General features: G+C 37.4%; 1 protein-coding gene across 11 annotated transcripts in view; it reads left to right on the forward strand.

Annotated features, from left to right (window-relative positions):
* Positions 1–18,897, forward strand: part of SYNE1 (spectrin repeat containing nuclear envelope protein 1) — a 350,189-nt gene that overhangs the window by 110,244 nt on the left and 221,048 nt on the right. For all 11 annotated transcript variants that reach the window (XR_013540562.1, XM_072995212.2, XM_078383243.1 and 8 more), the window contains 12 exons: positions 141–308; positions 1,947–2,123; positions 3,324–3,464; positions 4,601–4,761; positions 8,149–8,299; positions 12,916–13,143; positions 14,183–14,281; positions 15,515–15,702; positions 15,859–15,982; positions 16,372–16,538; positions 17,548–17,698; positions 18,217–18,845. Coding sequence is in view for 10 of the 11 variants with exons in the window: in XM_072995212.2 (XP_072851313.2) it covers positions 141–308; positions 1,947–2,123; positions 3,324–3,464; positions 4,601–4,761; positions 8,149–8,299; positions 12,916–13,143; positions 14,183–14,281; positions 15,515–15,702; positions 15,859–15,982; positions 16,372–16,538; positions 17,548–17,698; positions 18,217–18,845 (2,384 nt within the window). In the remaining variant the exon portion in view is untranslated. The remainder of the gene's footprint in view (positions 1–140; positions 309–1,946; positions 2,124–3,323; positions 3,465–4,600; positions 4,762–8,148; positions 8,300–12,915; positions 13,144–14,182; positions 14,282–15,514; positions 15,703–15,858; positions 15,983–16,371; positions 16,539–17,547; positions 17,699–18,216; positions 18,846–18,897) is intronic.

The raw sequence follows: 18,897 nt of genomic DNA on the forward strand, positions 1-18,897 counted from the left end.
AAAAGGATTGAAGGTGGCTTACAATATTGAAAAAACAAACCATATCAGAAACTAAGAACTATAAATTATTTATATTAAAATGTATTTGTTACTTGGCATTGTAAGGCTCCTGAGAGTTATATTGTTTGTCTTCAATACAGATTGAGAAGACATTGAGTGTCCTTGGTGACTGTGTCCAGTATACAGAAGAAGTTAAAGGTCATTTGGAAGAACTAATCACAAACACAAAAGAGGCTCAAGTAGAGGCTGAGAAAATCTTAGATGTTGAAAGCTTATTACAGGCCCAGCAACTTCTTCAGTATCACCAGGTAGGAAAGCTGCCCTGAAAAACATCCAAGTTGAGTTGAGTCTGCTGTCAGAAGCACAAGTTACTGTAGTGAGATATACAGAAGTATGGCCTTCATTCTGAATGTACAGGGCACAGCTGGAAAGAGCCCTTTTGCCAAGCTACAGTAGCAAGCTATGTTTTTTTTTAAAAAAGTAGCATAGAATAATAGAATAATTGTGTTGGAAGGGGCCTATAAGGCTATCATGTCCAACCATCTGTTCAGTGCAGGAATCCAAATCAAAGCAGGTCTGACAGATGGCTGGCCAATTTTCTCTTGAATGCCTCCAGCACTGGAACACCCACCAGCTCCTGAGGTGATCAGTTCCATTGTCATATTCGTTCCTTCCCTGAAGTAGTTTACTTTGTTTTGTTTTGTTGTTGTATTTTCCTGATTCCTTTGATGTATCAACCAAAGTCAGTCAATGAAGTTGACAGTAACAATTATGCATTTGCATTTGTTTAAATGTAGATTCTAGATCATGATAGCAGGCCAGAGTCCAAACATGTATTCAGGAAGGGGCCTCCTTTCAAATGAGACATATAAGTAAAGTGAGGCAGCAAAACAAAGTGGTCAGATAAAGAGTAATTCTTACCAATCTGAATATTTTTCCATCTGAGTAAGCCTCAGTGCAACATTCCCTAGGCTGCAAAAAAAAGCCCAGATCAATACAACAGAAAGAGCCACTGTGACATAGGGATCACAGTGTTGGACCAGCCATTCTTTTCAGTCTAACCTTCCACAGACAATAATTGAGGCTAAAGCAGGGAAGAGGAGAAAGTAAAAGGAAATCATAGCAAAGTACTCAGATCTCCTTTTACTTTCTCCTCTTCTACCATGTAGACCCACTGTTGTCTGTGGAAGGTTAGGCTGAGAAAGAGTGGCTGGTCCAACACTGAGAAAGAGTGGCTGGTCCAACACTGATCCCTGTATCACAGTGCCTCTTTCTGTTGTAGTGATCTGGACTTTTTTTTTTGCAGGATAGAAATGTAAGTGGAGAGATTCCCCGGCAGCAAAGCAGAGCTCCATTACAGACAACATCTTCCTAGTCTGCAAAGCAAATCTCAGCTCCATGCAGCAGCTTCTTGGTCTGCAAAGCACCATTCAGTTCCATGCAACAGAATCCTGGCATTTTAAAACTATGGAGGGGGTTTGCTTATTAACTCTTCTTTGATACATGGGGGGGAAGTCCTCTAATTTAGATGTCCCCAACCCCCGGCCCGCGGGCTTCTCAGGGTGGGGCTGTGGAGACAGATCTCCACCCCACACACACACAATGGGTGTGTCGTGCTTGTGGGTGGGGCGTGTCAGGCTTGGGGGGGCGTGTCGCACTTGGGGGTGTTGTGCTTGTGGGGGGAACATGTTGCACTTGTGAGAGGGTGTTGTGCTCATGGGGGGGTGGGACACAGCCCCCTGTGAGCGCTACACATCCTCCCATGCATGCGACATGTCCCCACAGACATGGAGCCCCCCCCAACCGGTCCACGGTTCCAAAAAGGGTTGGGGACCACTACTCTAATTAATACTAGGTGTCTGCCATGAGGGAAGATGTGAGCTGCTATAGTTCAATAGACAGTTATGTCACCTTCTACTGTAGTCCTTTTAAACACTTCCTCCTAGAAAACAGCAAAGCAGCTCCATGCGAAGAGGCAAGATGTACAGCAGCAAATTGCTCGAGGGAAGCAGCTACAGACTGAAAGTGGTCTGTCTCCTGCTGTTCAAGAGGATTTGTGGGAGCTGGAGAATGCATTAGAAAATGTGCAACAAGCTATGGATCAACGGGGAGATCAACTGCAGGTCAGTGTTCCTGTCTTACTTTTAAAACTAATACTGTACTCTGAATTTCATTGCTGTGCTTTATTTTAAATGTAGGAAATATTTTTTGGAACTTCACTGTTTCTTGCCCTACAGAGATCCAAACGATCCCTATTGACAAGACAGAGATTTTTATGCATCTTTTTCATACATGCTGTTGTCACCCCATACTGTAGAGATACACTTATATATTTATAAGAATGACATAAGTGGAGCCTGTTTTATTGTTGATTCTCAGTTTACTCTTTGACATCAACTTCTGCAAAATGGAGTGGTGGGCACCAACTTGAGAGGGAGGGGAATTTATGGAGAATAAGGCTGTCAAGGGTTTCTAGCCATGTATTATTCCCATATTGCAGACAGTATGTTTAGTTGCTAGGGAATATGAATGGGAGGATTCTGTACCATCCATGTCCGGCTTTGGGGCTGCAGATTATTTTAAGTTCTTTGAGTCCTCCACTTTGCTGCTGAAAGAGATGGGTACCTTTTATTCAGAAATAAAAGGCTTGTGGCATCCTCATAAGCATTCCAGAAGCTCTACTGGCCTTTTAAACAAGACAAGCTAACCTTGTGCATGTGGGTTTTTTTTTCTGTTGAGAATGGTACTTCAAGGCCTGTGAAAGAAGGCATGGACATAGCACATGGGATTTGCTTGAATATAAAAAGAAAAGAAAGATGAGGTTGGGGTGGGAGGAAGGAAAGGATGAAACAAAGCTGCATACAGAGTGCTGGTTGCAGGAGCTGACCTCCACCTTAAGACAGCAGGCTAGCTGAGGGGCCCACCAGGCAAAGCATGTAGCACATAGAGGTCTGAAATCTAGCATCTTGCTACGAGTGCCCCTGATTTCCAGTATGTGCCTCTTGAGGAATCTACATCATGTTGCCTAGTAGTAGGGCTAGACCTGCTTTGAGGATTTTTGTGCTGCTCTACCATCTTATTACTGCCAAGGATTTGATCCAGAAAAATTGCTGAGGGCAGTTTTAAACACTGATTGTACATATACAGAAATTCATTTTACATTCTGATCAAGAGGAGAATTTATATGTGGGAAATTACTCTTGGTTCATAATTTATCGGAGCATTTACCTGCAGGATAAATCCATACCTCAAAAAAAGTAATTAATAATGTCAGTGATATCACAAAGAATTTCCAGCCAAAGTGTTCTTTTTCTTTCTCATAGATCACAGTAAACACATGGGAACAGTGTGAAAGAGACAAAGAAATGATTGTGAAATATCTTAGTCATGCAAGCTCTGCCCTTGAACGTATTTTAAGCTTCAGCAGCTTAGAGAGCTTGTCATCAGAACTAGAAAAGACAAAAGTATGTATGGTTTAACGCTTGTACCATTCTGTATCTTGGTTGAATTACAATTGTATCTTTGGCTGTTCGGTTCGGTTCTTGTATGTTTCCTTTGAAAAATATTGAGTTTGTTTTGTTTCATTACTCTTTTTCTTGGGCAACATGGTTGAGATATGGTATTATAATGTAGATCCTAACCAGACTGTACACCACATTCAGGTATAGAGAATTCTTACAAGATCACCAGAGTCATCACTTTCGTGGTGCAATACATAGGTAATGCAGCAGGCCCTTACTGAGAAGGGGCAATCTATGCGTAGTATTCACATTAGTAGAACCTCAGAAATATAGAGCTACAAGGAACTCTGGGGATCCATTCTATCCCCCTGCCAAAGCAGGATATCCACAGCTAAGGTATCCCTTCTCTCTTCTTGGTTCAGGTCAGTCATGCAGCTGTGGGAGAGTGGATTAATGGTATGAAACAGGACTCTGTAAGCCTCTGGCTGATTTCAATTAAATGTCTGTTGTATTCACTGTAGGACTGGATCATGACATAAGCATTTCATTGAAACTAGGGAGCCTAACACTGACTGGTTTTTTTAAAACATCAAATCTATTGACTTTTTTCCCTTTAAAAACACACAAATGTATTATATCTGTGAAGTTTCTGAGTCATCCAGGTAAGGTTATCTGTAAGTTGAGTCATAGCAACTGGACTTCTTATTAGAAGTCCTTCTCCACCCATTGTCATAAGTTGTTAACAGTCATTAACAGTGGTCTTTCTGGTGTGTATGGTCCCAATTTTTCTGGGGTCAGATGAAATGTATCGTGTTCATGTTGCAATCCATGGAAGCTCACAGTGAAATATATTTCTCAGTTTTAAAGGTGTTATGATATTTTTGTATTCGTTTTTGCTTCTAGTGAAAGACTAGCATAGAATCTTTTCTGAAAACTGCTAATAATGTTTTTGCGATCAGGCTCTTGAATTATCTGGAGGATGGTTCCCTGCATAAAAGCTCTCATAGTTCAAATAATAATTTTACTGAGAGAGATTCTGAAATGATTGTAGTGATTAAGTACTGCTGACCAGTTGTTAACAAAAATTGCTGGAAATGATGCTCAAATATATTCTGTTCATACTGCATGTCCCTTTACAGGAACTTTCTAAGCAGACAGTAGCCATGGCCATAGAAGCTGAGAATCTTGTCAAGAAGTCTTTTGCAATACAGCTTGGTGAGAAGAGCAAACAAATCCTTCAAGAGAAAGCAAAATCAATCCAGGAAGAAGTTGAAAAAATTGAAGCTACTATTGAAGAAGAGTATGTTTTTAAAAAGTCCTAGTCATTCCTCACTGACATGAGAAATGTAGTTTTTGTTGTCTTATCAAAATGCGGTGTTAGTCACAAAGAATTTGTAAGCACCAGTTTGCTATGGCACTCATGCACTAGAAACTACTACCTTAAGAATGAGATTCTTTAAAAAATGTCTAACAAATAAAGTAAATAGTGACAAACTACCCAATCCTAAATATTGAATGCTTGGAAAAAGAACCTCTTTCGTTTAAGTGTACTTTCATGTAAGTGTCCTTATAATTGCCATGTTAAACTGCAATTATTAATCCAATTATGTGTGTTAAAGACAATTTCACTGCAACAATGCACTGTTAGTTGTGTACAGAATTGAAGTAATAGCAATGTAGTGCACAAATAGTAAATTACTTGACTCAGGCTAGGATAAAATAATAGTGCCATATCGTAAAGTGCCTGGAGCCTTTCGAGAACATAGCATACTTTTGCTATGTTTTTTTACCTTTTTTTTTTCATCTGTGGACACAGGAGCATCAAAATGTGCCTTTCCCTCACTGACATTGTAATTCAGTTTTCTCTTCCTGCTGCTGCTGATACTAAAAATTAAGCATGACATGGTTGTCCATTATTTATTGCAACATGGGAAGAGGCTTATAAATGGTGGGAGAGAATCTTGCACACATACATTCAGTTTTGATTTGGAAAATGTCATGTATTCCAAAACGATAGACCAGAATCTTTTAAGTTATAGCTACTGGTGTAACTAACTCTATTGTTGCAAATTTCAATATCACTCTCATCAGCGAACTCTACACTGGCTAAGAAGTCTGCACTGCTATTTTGTGGCATACAACAGATACATGACTTGGTGCATGAACAAAAAAACTATTGACCTCTTTGCTGGCAGCAATTAGCCACTAAAATTTGTGCCAGTGGAGTAATAGACATGTTAATGGGATTCTGGCCTTCATTTCAAGGAGCTTTAAAATCTCATTAGAAAGTCTTCTTCCTGACTGATGTTCATTGACATGAATCCTGACCAGTGGTCCACTTTTGGAAATCTTACTGCGACTTTGCATTTGATCTCTTCCATAAGGGGTTGGCTTAAAATCACCCTTACAACTTTATAGTCTGGTTGATCTTTACACCTGTATGAGATTGTTCAGTAACAGTCTAATAGTAACAGTTTTACAATGAAGCTGCTGAGTGTTATTAACTTGCTCAAGGTAACCATTAATTCTATCAGAGATTTAAGCCACATTATCTTTGGGCAGAGAGCAATACTCTCTACTCTAGGCTGTATAGCATTCCAGAATTCATCCAACCAAGGAACTAGTTCACTTTACATCCTTCAGGTTATCATCATAGATTTTCAACAACTTCAGAGAGAAATCAGTATTTTAATATCAGGGATGTTGGCAAGTCTTTTGGGTCCAAGTCCCAAGTCCAAGTTGTTGGTACGGAGCCCCAAGCTCCAAGTCAGAGTCCCTATTAAAAGCAAGCTTATTCCCCCCAGGAAAAAAGGAGGGGCAGGTGGGTTGTGAGTTGGGTCCAAGTCATTGAAAAAAGAATCCCAAGTCAAGTCCGAGACGAGTCACTGGTGCAATTTAAGCCCGACTTGACAGTGAGTCCCATGACTTGAGTACTCGACCTTGTTTAATATGACCATTTCCCCCACTTTCCAAAGTGGTGAGCCTGACGAAAGCACTTTCTCCTCTGTTTGTTTTACTTGGCTTTGCTGTTTCCTCTTTATCTCCATGCCAAGAAGGGAAAATATTACTATGTTTTTATAACTTGTGCTTTCTCTTGTGTATATTGTTTGGCAGCATCTTTCTTTCTTTATTACAAGTAGATACATTCCCTTGAGAAGGTTTTGAGTGTCTTTGAATAGTTTTCGGTTATGTCACTATTTGTGGCTCCCAAAATTATCAAATGGATGAACTTGACATATTCCTTTTCAGTGCGTGTTTTATGCAGATTCATAGTAGAATGTAATGTCATTTCTCAATGAACTGGATGCAGACAATCACAATTAAGCTGGAAAATATGCATGCATATTCAGCTAACTCAATATCTCAGATATATGTTTGCACAGATACATGGTTCATATGTGCAGTAATGCAATTTCTAGTGCACATGCATTCTTTGTGGTTTGATTAAAGAGATTTTCCCTGATCATGTTATAGAAAATGTCCAGGTTGCCTTAGTGAGGCTAAATGAATAGAATCCCTTGTGAAAACCATGCATCATTAGTGGTATCTAAAACAGATACATTCCTGTGAGAGTGAAGGGGCAACACGTTTGAAATTTGGTACAGAAAGGAGATTGACAATCAAAACATGCCATTTCAATCAATGTTAGACTTCCACTTTTCATGCAACACACATAAGGACAATGAACTGGAGTTCATAATGTGTGCCGCATATGTAGTGGGTAGGGGTGTTGAAACTAGGACTATGAAGAATTACAAGTTCTATGAAAGAACAGCTGTATTAAATCTAATTGAGATCTAGTAAGAGCTATCTTGAGCATTGTCGGCTGACCAGAAGGTCCTGCACCTTATCTCTTTCCCATCCAGGATTTCACCAGCTGTTCCCCAAATGTGCTCATGATTTTGTTCAAAGCCTTTAAAATCCAGAAACTTGCATTTTCTTCAGAGTTTGAAGGAAATGAAATATGATATTCTAAAGATGCCAAAAAGACTTCAGCCATCATAACAGTGTAGGTAGATTTTGTCACCAATTTTGAGGGATAGAATACATCTCTGGTGCCTGTAATAAGTTTAAATGGATTTCACTGTAAACTACAGTGACAGACTCACTTTAGGAACAAACATGACAAAATAATCACTATGCAGATGTTACATATATTAAATCCTTTGGTTGCATCTTTCTTTTTTTTCTGGTTTCATGGTCTCTGAAACATACAGAAATAGACTCAGAACATTCCCTATTAATTTTAATAGCTCTTAACTGCATCCTCAGGTGCACAAAACTTAAAACAGTTAATCAAACACCCTTTAATTAAATTAAAATGGGAAAGAGTTTATTGTGTTTACTTAGCAGTGTGGTAAGTGTAGCTTTTTTCAGCAATATTTGGTTTTTTCATACAATATCCGAGAAGCTGATGTGCTACTTCCCACATCACTGTTGCATTTTTTCAGAACAGGCAAGTAATTACAGAACTCCTACACAGCTGAGGTAATATAAGGTCAGACGTTTGAGGTGCCATAGCTCTTATAAAACTTATAAAGCAGGCTTTTGACAGACTTTTTAAAAAAATATATGGCAGATTACTATGTAACCATTACAGTATCTTTAAATTAGAGATGTTCAAACATGGACATAGCTATACGGTAATAAACTATTTTCTTCTTCTGCTAAATATGGTTGATTTTAGTATTAAAACCATGGAAATGGTGAAAAGCAAGTGGAATCAGTTTGGCAAAAGTTTTGAAGCTTTGTCCATCTGGATCACTGAAAAAGAAAAGGAACTGGATACTTTGGAAACATCATCTTCTTCCTTGGATGAGGAAATCAACCAAATTAAGGTGATTGGTTCACATTATATTTGGCGTTAAGATAATGTTTCCTCTTTTCTCCATCAGAAAATACAGAGGAAAGAAATGGGCATCTAACATGTTTCTCAAGCACAAAGATACAAACAAAATAAATGTCATACTTTGAGACAAAACATGTAAAGGTGGAAGATTTTGCAGGCGATCAAAATGCAACATATATGAAGATTTCTTTCTACTGTTAAGTTTAATTTACACACAGGCTCTTTGGTGTACTTGTCATCCAAACATCTCACAGTTTCAGTGAAAGAATATCTTTTCAGCAAATATTCTTTACACGCAAATATCATCATGGTATATTTTCACATCATGTAGAGTGTTTTGTATTGTAATATATTTCAGTTAAGTGGCTCCACTATTTTATTTCAGTATGCTAGATAATTTATATATGATTTTTGTGTATCTTATTTATCAAATAATGCTGAAATAATAAAGGAACTGCTGTGTTCAATATCACTAGCTAAATCTTTATTACATTCTCTGGATTCTTCTTACCTTGTGCTATATTTTTGGTTCATTAATAAAATCTCAGATACACATAATACTTCCAGGAGTGCAAGCAAGAAATGTTGTCAGTTTGAATGTATGATTTGTAATTCATATCTCATTTTGTTCCAAATGCACACACATAATTTTACTAAAACTGAAAGCTCTTGCACATAAGTGGAACTTCCCCCAACAAACAGATGGCTGGCACTGTTAATTCTGAAAACAGCCATCTTTTTTTGTAAAGAGGGTTTCTTGTTTGGTTAATTTTTATTTTTAAAATAAAACCCTCCTTTTGTAAAGAGGGTTTCTTGTTTGGTTAATTTTTATTTTTAAAAAACCCAGTGTCATAAAGGATCATCAAGAATTGACCAGTATTAGAAGGCGCTGTGAAGGACAGCAATGTAGGATGTCCACCTCTGCATCCTTGGGAGCGAAATATGGAAGTGTCCCCATCATTGCCTGCAGCATTTTGTAACATCAGTTCCATGTTTCCCTGTCTTGCTGGATTGAACACATCTGTTGTGGAAATGAAAAAGTCTCCTCTTTGTATTCACCACATTTGCTTACTGTTTCAAACCTGCAATACTGTTTTCAGTTAGAGCTCAAATGCTTTTAAATGTCACAAAAAAATTACAAAATACATGGGTTTTTGCAAGTTTGTTCTCTCTATTTGGTTAAGCCAGAAGGTAATACAGGAGTTTTTTCATAGCCAGAGGTGGAGATGATGTATACTTTTGATGCAGTTTCTGAAAGCATAACACAGAAACACAGAAACAGAAAAGAAACAACATTCTGAATGTGCGAAGTTACCAGTTATAAAAGTCCTTCTATCTTAATTGTGGGAGAGTGAAATACCCATTGATAATTAGCTTTTTGTAGAAGCAATTTATTGTGATTACTGAAAAGTACATGCCCCTCCAGCTGCATATTATGTGTATTTATTTGTTAAAAGAGATCAAATAGGTTTCATATAAAATAATTCTTAGAAATTAAGACATTAAGAGCATTCAATTATACAACTTGAAAAGCAATCTTGTGCCAAGTTTTTCCACGAAGTGCATTTTTATGTGGTACATTTTTGTGCATTGGTATGTGTGCTTGATTTTGTGCCTGTACAATTTTCAATTTCAACTGAATTGCAGAATGGTGTAGTAATATAATATATTTACAGAAATATTTTCAGTCTCACAAACACTAGCAAATATAAAACTGCATAAAACAAAGTTTGTGTTTTTCCCAGGATCACATTCTTGAAATGTGGAAGCGTATAAACATGTGGCCATTCACTTGATTTATTTGTTTTAACTGTGAAGTAGATAGAGCAGGCCTTGTTTATTTTTCCTTTTACATGTGACACACTGGTATTGAAAATGTGTTTGAGAAAGCAGATACAAAATGCATCCTTGCATAGAAAGGTGGTTCTGATAACCCAGAATGTGATTTTGAATAAATGCAAAATGGCATAGATACCAGACAGAAGGTCCATAAGGTGACTATATCTAGCCACTTGTAGCTGTATCTACATTAGTCAGTAATGGATGATTTAGAAACCCAGTTCTCAAGGAAAACAGAAATTGTTTCCACATGTTTCATGGAGAAAAGTTGTTAATGTGTTTGTCAATTTACAGTATGTGAATGTTTTGTGACTATCTTTCTATGTATCTAGCTTTCTGTTTCATATACTAGTCTGCCTGTGTTCCACATAGATGCTCCATGACTGTAAGCCCCTTCAATTCAGTTCAGTTTGGTTCACTTACTTATAAAAATTAATCACTTAAGGAATTGGTTGTGAAGTGGTGGTGGGGATTCTTGCTCTGAACAGTTATTTGCATCATAGTACTTCTGGGAATATAGAAGTTGGCTATCACTGGGTTGAGCGAAGGAACATATTTCTACACCACCATTCCAAGGTAACAGCCTCTTCACTCACCATGCCCTTCTTTTTTGTCAACCTCAGTATGTCTTCTAACACTGCAAGCAATACGGGGAACCACTTCTTAATAAATCATGTAATTAATCCTGCAGATTAATTATAAATACTTTTCACTTACTACCTTTGCTTTTCATTTACTTTGGCATTTTGCCATCTTGCTTCTTTATTACACTTTACCTCTGGGAATTGTAATTTTGGGACCACACTGAAAATTCTGCTAGACATCTCTGGTCATCTTCCTTATATGGGACCAATGGCATCCATGATTTAGATATGCCCTTGTTACCTCCAGTGTAATATTTCTCCCATGGAGGAAGGTTCATAGGCCAGTGGTATGGCAAATCCTTTGCACGCAGGGGTATCTGTTGGAAAAACTCCTAACTGGAAGCCTTGCAAGCCTTTGCCAGTCACTATTAATCAAGACTGGACAACTTCCAGAGGTCCAGCGACTAATATGCACAAATCTGCAGAAATAACCTTCTGAAAAAATCAGACAGTCCATGTTATATCCCTGACCCCCTATACTGTACAGTACCAGTTTTTCCCTTTTCATTTAAAAAGGCCTTGTATGCATACAGAGGCATACAGAGGGCAATCTTGCCATGTCTTCAGCCCTTCTATGGCCATGTTTTGGGCTTAGGCCTAAAGACAAGCCAACAGGCCAAAGGGGACTCTGGCCAGGGGACTGGCTGGAGGGGACTTTTTAAGTGAGACAAAAATGGAAAAAGTTAGAGTGCTTGGCAGGGCAATACTAGAGATTGCAGAAGCAATAATGAGATGGATGGACCAATGATGCAGCTTTAGTATGCAGCAGGTTGGTAGGTCCCTAATGCTTAAACCATGGCCATAACCTAGGACTTAATTTTTCTATATTAATGAATGCAAAGATATGCCTGTAATGGAACAGCTGGAGCCTGTGGGGGTGCATTCCTATGAACTGAGTCTTTTACCGCCAGGTAGGGAAAAGCCTTGGCCTTTTCCCTACTCCTCTGAACTGTTTTTCTACAATGTCTCCAATTGTCTACAATTGGAGCCATTGTCTACAATTTCTCTACAATGATTTTACTCTTTTAGATTATACATACTTACACCTGAGCTTGAACAAAATGAAAAGGCATCTTCTGTTCCTGTACAATTACTGTTTTTGCTGCTGCTAACTCCATAGGCTATTTGAATTGTTTTCTGGAACCATGAATAGTGTCAATCACATCTTAATCAGAGTACATTGCACTGCTGAAATACTAAAAATAATCACTAGAATAAACACAACAATGGGTGATTTCACTTTACACTGGATGATCACATAAACTAGCCATTAGTGATTAGCATAGTAACAGTTGATAGAGAGCTCTCAAAAAAAATTCTGATTACAGTATGTCATCTGCATGCCTTTGTAATTGTTCTATGTTAAAAGATTAGTCTGAATGTAAATTTAGATATTCTCCAACCACTGCACAGAAAAATTAAGTATTTCAGCTGTGGAAGTAACAATGATTGCTCAATACAGTTATTATACCCAACTAGAATAAACCTGCTGAATGAAAGAAATCTGTTGAATCAACATCAATGAAATGTCCATTGATTCAGTAGGTCTACTAACAACTACATTCCACCCAATCTGTTTATCCATGAATGGGGATAATATTAATTAATTCTGTTTTCAAATATATTTTGCAAACAGAAATCAACAATGCATAATTTGTCATGTTGTTATCTGATTAGAAATTTATCACTACTAACTTAAAAAGTAACCTAGCAGTTTTTTGCATGTACTGTAAGCCAGGATATGGGGTATATAATACTGTGTAGGTAGAAATAACATAAAAACCTATTACTGTTTTAATTGTTGGCAAACCTTCACTAAGATTAATTACGTATTATTAAGTACATTATTATTAAAATTTTTAGCTTTAAGGATTAAATGTTAAAAATATTAATTAAAATGTAGTGTGTATGGCACTCATTAATATCTGCAGTGGCACTTAGACAGATATATAGAACCATTGTATCTATGAACAATTAACACTGTTTACCATGGTTGTTTGAAGATAAAGTATAATGGGTGCAAATGGCCCCCAAAAGCAAATCTATGCAATTTATAGGGAAATACTTGGTTCAGTTAATTCATGATACAGATTCTTCATAGACAAATTTATTTATATTTTAGGTTATTTTTAAAGAAATAGATGGCAAAGAAAATGAGATCCCACACCTAGAAGAAGATGCTCAGTCATTTTCTCAGTATCTTACTTCTGGAGAATCAGCACATATTAAAGCCAAGTTGACACAGATCAGAAGATATTGGGAAGAACTTCAAGATCGTGCTCAGCATCTGGAAAGAACAATCACAGGAAAAGCATCAATCCAGCAAAAATTTGAGGAAAACTTCACAAAGGTAGACAAACTTTTTCTAGGTTATCCAAACATGACAGTAAAAGATACAGACACAGTAAAGTCAGAAAAGGTGCACTTAAATAGCTACATATTGTTCCATTAAACAGCTTGAATGAAAGTTGTTGCATAGTTTTTTGGTTGGTTGTTCATTTTTTTAAAAGCACTAGAAATTCCAATCTTCCTTTGGTAAAAGTATGCTAAATATAATTTTTAAATGTTGAATCTCACAATAGAACAAGAAATATCCTTGACATCATAGTGAAGCATTCACTTCACCATGATGTCAAGGATGTCATAGTTTTTGTATACCTACAATTTAATTTTATGTACAGTTCCTAATCTGTTATTGGTATGAGTTATGGTTTGTAAAAACATGAAGTCAGCTTATTTAAAGAGAACCCAAATTTAGATTAACCACAGTTTCCTGGTTCAAGCAAAATAACAGACCATGGTTAATTCCCTATGTGGGAGAAGGAAAAGTGGTGGAAGTGAAGTAGAGATTAATTGCAACACATTCTTGTCACAATTAACCATAGTTTAGTGTGGTGTCTAAACCTAGCCACTATTTCTATGAAACATCTAGTGCAGTACATAGTAATATGAAATCTATCCTATACATCTTTTACCTGTGGCTAAGTTACATGAAATTTAGCAAGCTGTCCTAGCAAATAGGTATATGTACTAGTATAAGATTATGGCAGTACTGTATTACTTTCAGTAAGGGACATTGTGATCTTCTTGGTTTTAACAGAGTGTTTATTCTGTATTTGACTACAATTATTTTTATGTTATATTTTAAAGAAAAGTCACTTGGTATTGTCATAATTAAATATTTAAGTAATAAATAATAGTATACTAACATTATTTAAGAGCAGCTGTATATCAGGAAGCTTCAAAAACACTTGGTTCCTCGAATGTTATGAAATTTTATGAGATTCTTTACTTCTTTAGATGTATCAAGAAAATATAGAACAAATAATTAGGTTGATATTAAAACTGCATAAATGCTAGCATTTTTTTTCTTTATTTCTTTGGGTTAGCTCCAAGATGACCTGGGCAAATATGAAGTCAGACTGACTGCGATTGATACTTCATGCTGTTCATCAGCAGAGACTTACAAGGTTCTTCAAGATCTTATGGTAAACATGTTTTACAATGTTTTCCATTTGTGCCAACATCCGTTTGAATTCATGCAGTAGAAGTAGGCAACTGAACAAGCAGGTCTTCCTGGACTGCTGTCTCTCTGCCACACTGCTCTGTTTTTTTGGCTCAAGGAAAAAGTTGCATGCCTGCTCACGTGCTCATATATGTGATGGACAGGGAAAACTAGCTGTGCCATTGCTCTTACATGTGCAATTTTTTCCATTAGTATTTTGGCATTGGTTTCATATGCAACAGTTGAAAGGCATTTAAGTTATTCTCATTTGAGTTGTAGCAAACTACTCTTGAAAACTACTGCATTTAGCAGGCTGTCTGCTGTAATATAAGACAGAATCTTTTCCTTTAATGAGTAGATAATAGGACTAATGAGACAAAAATAAATAGCAAGGAGTTAAAACTAAAGAAGGAAGGAGGGAGGAATTCTCTAATTTGTCACTGAACAATCATACTGTTATGAGCAAAGTTTGGTGATGTTACATTTTGCACTACACCTGTCAGAATCTTTCAGTCAGCAAAAACCCTGGTGATAATATGTCAGTGTTATAAAATGCTCTGATTTGAGGAAAGGTAAATCATAGTAGCAGTTGGCTTAGACTTGGTTTGTAAGCCTGTCTTTTATGTCTATAACAGTGTGAGAGTAGACATGGTCTAGAGGGGCGGGGTAAAAATCAAATAAATAAATAAATAAATAAATAAAATAAGAGCCATTGTTGTGAATGTTGTGAATACTGTATATAAAATTCTATACAGTATTCTACAGGCACAGCACGGCTGGGACATGCTCTAGCCAAACGTATCTCCATATAAAATTGATTTCACTTGATCATGTATTTAATAAAGTAACAGTGCATTGCAATTCATTTGGGCCTCATTAGTGACAGGAAGGACTTCTTTGCTTCTAAACCCATTGTTAGTCTAGATGGACAAATAATGGGACCTGCTGTAAGTAATGTTGTTAGCTGAAGTCTTGTTGCTTAGCATATTGAGTTACAACTTGAATAAGCCCACCAGTGTTTCATATGAGCCTACTCTAGTTGCAACTTTGCAATGAGCAACAGGATTCCAGCATCTGTGTTCCTATTTCAACATGTGAAAACTAAATGCAGCCAAGGGCTAAAATGTGGTATCTGTAATCCATAGGACTCTGAGAGAGACATAAGTCTGGAATGATGGTGGTAACTGTCTTCTGTTTTGCTGCTTCAAATAAATAGGATCTCTGTCAGGTTCTGGAAAAGACGAGCCAAATGTTGATCTCTCTGTCGTCTGGTTCTCGTAAGATCGCGAACAAAGAAAAAGCAGCTCAGGATGTTTTAATGCTTCAAAAGAAATATGAAAATATTATGAGACAAGCTAAAGACAAACAAGCCTCACTAGAAACTCATTTAGCACAGTGGCAAAGGTGAGAAAGTCTTTTATTCAGCTAGAAAAAATATTCACATATATCTCCCAACTTTTGTTTTAGTATGATGTGAACTAATGGTCTTTTTTCTCTCTTTTCTCTTTTTTTTTCTTCTCTCTCTCTCTCTCTCTCTTCCCCCCCCCCATACATAACTAGACTGGAAAAGGAGCTTTCAGCCTTCTTAACCTGGTTAGAGAGGTCTGAAGCATCAGCAAAACCTTCAGAGCGGCATGTTTCTGCTGACAGAGTTAAACTAGAAACAGAACTACAACAACTACAAGTAAGTTTTGGGAGCTAATAAATCAAATTTATCCTTTTCTTTTTTTGATCGGTTCGCTGATATAGGCACACACAAAAAATATATATATAATTGAGTTTACAATCAGAATCAATTTTACAACCCAAACAATTGAATATTGGGAGTACATTCCATAAACCGAGGAGCAGGTGCATTACGAGGAAACCTCTTTTTCTGGTGGTCCACGGGGACCATATGCTAGGACTCAGTCTCTATATTATTATTATTTTTAATAATGTCTCCCAGTGTTTCCAAGGAACATTAACATACTTTACTTTTCTCTAAACATGTTTGGTTCTAAGCTGTAGTTACAGTATTAACATGTTGTAGATTTTTACATTAACAAACGTTTTTATCTCTCTCTCTTTCAGAATTTGAAAGCTGACATCACATCACATGCTTCACTATATGCCAGTCTGTTAGAGCTAAATGAATCATTAGTTAAAACAAGTCCAAATGAAAGTGTGAAAGCTTTTAAAAAAGACTTGGAAGAACTAGACAGAAGATGGAAAATCCTACCCCAGATTGTTAGCAAAAGGTATTTGTTTCTGTTTCAGTAATAGCACTTAACTGGAACAGGTATGTGACTCAAATGCAGAATTCCAGAAAGGAAGAGCAAATATATATGTAGCAGGAGGTCGGCCATATTGCAGTGGAATATATGCTGGAGTAGAGACTATAGGAATGAACACAATCTGGGGCATATATAAAGTTACTGGCATAGATAGACATGTGAAAAATCTCCCCGTTTTGATTTTGCATTTTTCCCAGTTCCACTTGGATTTTCTTCTCTCATTGTTTTGTATCAATTTACAAGTTTTTTTTCTGTGTGTGTTGTATGAGCACCCTTGAAAAATATATTTCTAAGCTTATTTTAGAAGTTACTAATATAGGTGTAAAACACTTTGAAAACTCCCACAGTGCTCTCCTGGAGATAATTTCTCAAAAATAAGTCACAGTGAGTGCAGTGGGATTTGAATGTGTTTACATGATCATAGTTTTAAGTGTTATATAAATGCTAAGTATTAGGCATGCTAATGTGAGTGGAGATTTTCTTACGTTCAAAAAATTGAATTGCCAGTTGCCTGTTTAATTTAATATGCAAAATTAAGATATGTAGAGTTCTAGGTTCCACATTTTCACTGGCAACTGTGAGCAGTATCCAGTGCAGTAATGAGCTTCCTCTGGCAGAAATAGGAGGGGGCTATGCTCCCTCTGTTCCTCCTCTGGCATTCTTAAGCACCTTGAAACCTGTCCCAGAGTGCTGCTGATGGGGGAGGGGGGTTGCGGTGGGATGTAAGAGAAAGAAATCCCTGGTGTAAGGATCACATTGGCTTTAGCCTCTTGTTACTGTTCGCAATGTTGTTTTTATGCCTTAGTTCTGTATACAGCCTTAGAGGCAAATACAACATTATGATTTGATTTAACTGATTCAGTTTTTTTGTCTCTTATGAATTTAAGGTAAAACCCATTGAAAAATAATGTTACAGTAGTCCCACTGAATGATTCAGTGTACAAGTTACTCTTCTAACTTCAATGTCTTCTAGGATAAATTATCTCCAATCTGTAGTTGCTGAACATAAACTGTATGATGAGCTACTCCTCAATTTTTCTGATTGGATTAAGCAGTTTCTTGGTAAACTACATGCCACATCTGAGATGAATACATGTGACCAGCTGCCTGCTTTGTGTCACAAGGTGCGAATATATTGTTACAAGTCTATTGTTAGAAGCACATTGGTGGGCATATAGGGAGGTGAAAGAAGAGGTCATCCCTAAGCAGTGATGGCAGAAGCATGTATAAAATGTATATACAAAAACCTACACGAGTGCCAAGAGCTGGAGAAATCATTCAGTGGTAGTGTTGTCAGAGAGCAGAAAGTAATTTTCTCCTTCTTCCTTCCCATTCACTCTGTTACCTCAGTGAGAGTAGTGAGGCAAACTGAGGTTGGTGGCCTTTGAGATGAGTAGGCTTCCCAAGAACTACTGGATTGTATTCTGTAACAAAGACACAAAGTGTGTGCATGCATGGGCAGGCATATGTGCGCTTTAAGGGCTTGTAGAAGTGGAAGTCAAGAATGTGCTAGAACTGGTAATGGCAAATGATTCTGATAACCTGTTTCCTGAATATGTTAAGCTGGGTTTCTGGCAAAAGGTCTCACAGTTATGCCTCTTTACATGTTAAAAATGCACTTAGTCCTTTATCTGTCTTCTAGGACCATAAAACAGAAGTTGAAGAAAAATACGAAGAACTAAAGAGTTTAAAAAGTCATGCTGAAAAGCTGTGTTCGTTCAGTCGGCCAGAAGATCACAGTGTATTCCAGAATAAAGCGGAAGACTGTGTTCAACTCTACCACGAAGCAAGGCAAGTAATTAGCCGTCGGCAAGAAGTGCTGCCCCATCTCAAGGCCTTCCTAGAGCTTCATTCATCTGCATCAAATAAGCTTCACCATCTGAGACAGATGGTAGAAACCACTGGAAATATAGATAAGACTAAATCTGAAGTGCTGGAAAAGTTGCTGAGTGAGGTTATACAAGATGTCAACAAACTGGAATCTACAGCAGCCAGCTTGGATACCTCCCTTACTAAAGCCCAATATCATCTAAAACATGGAAGCTCTGAGCAAAGGACTTCCTGCAGGAATATAGCTGACAGTGTCTGTATAGAGCTGGAATCCATCCAGTCTTTGCTGGGAACAAAGCAGAGTGAAGCAGAGGCTCTTGGAGTTCTCTATGCCTCCATCATGGAGCGGAAAGAGCGCCTTTTAAAAAGCATTGAAGATCTTGAAGAAAGGGCTGACAAGGAAGGGCTGAAGGAGCCAAGCCTTCAGGAAATTCAGCAAAGGTAAACCAAATATCTTACGTGGCCAAAACCAGCAACAGTACAGATGGCTTTC

Source organism: Pogona vitticeps, chromosome 1 (genome assembly GCF_051106095.1).
Source record: "Pogona vitticeps strain Pit_001003342236 chromosome 1, PviZW2.1, whole genome shotgun sequence".
Classification (NCBI taxonomy): domain Eukaryota; kingdom Metazoa; phylum Chordata; class Lepidosauria; order Squamata; family Agamidae; genus Pogona; species Pogona vitticeps.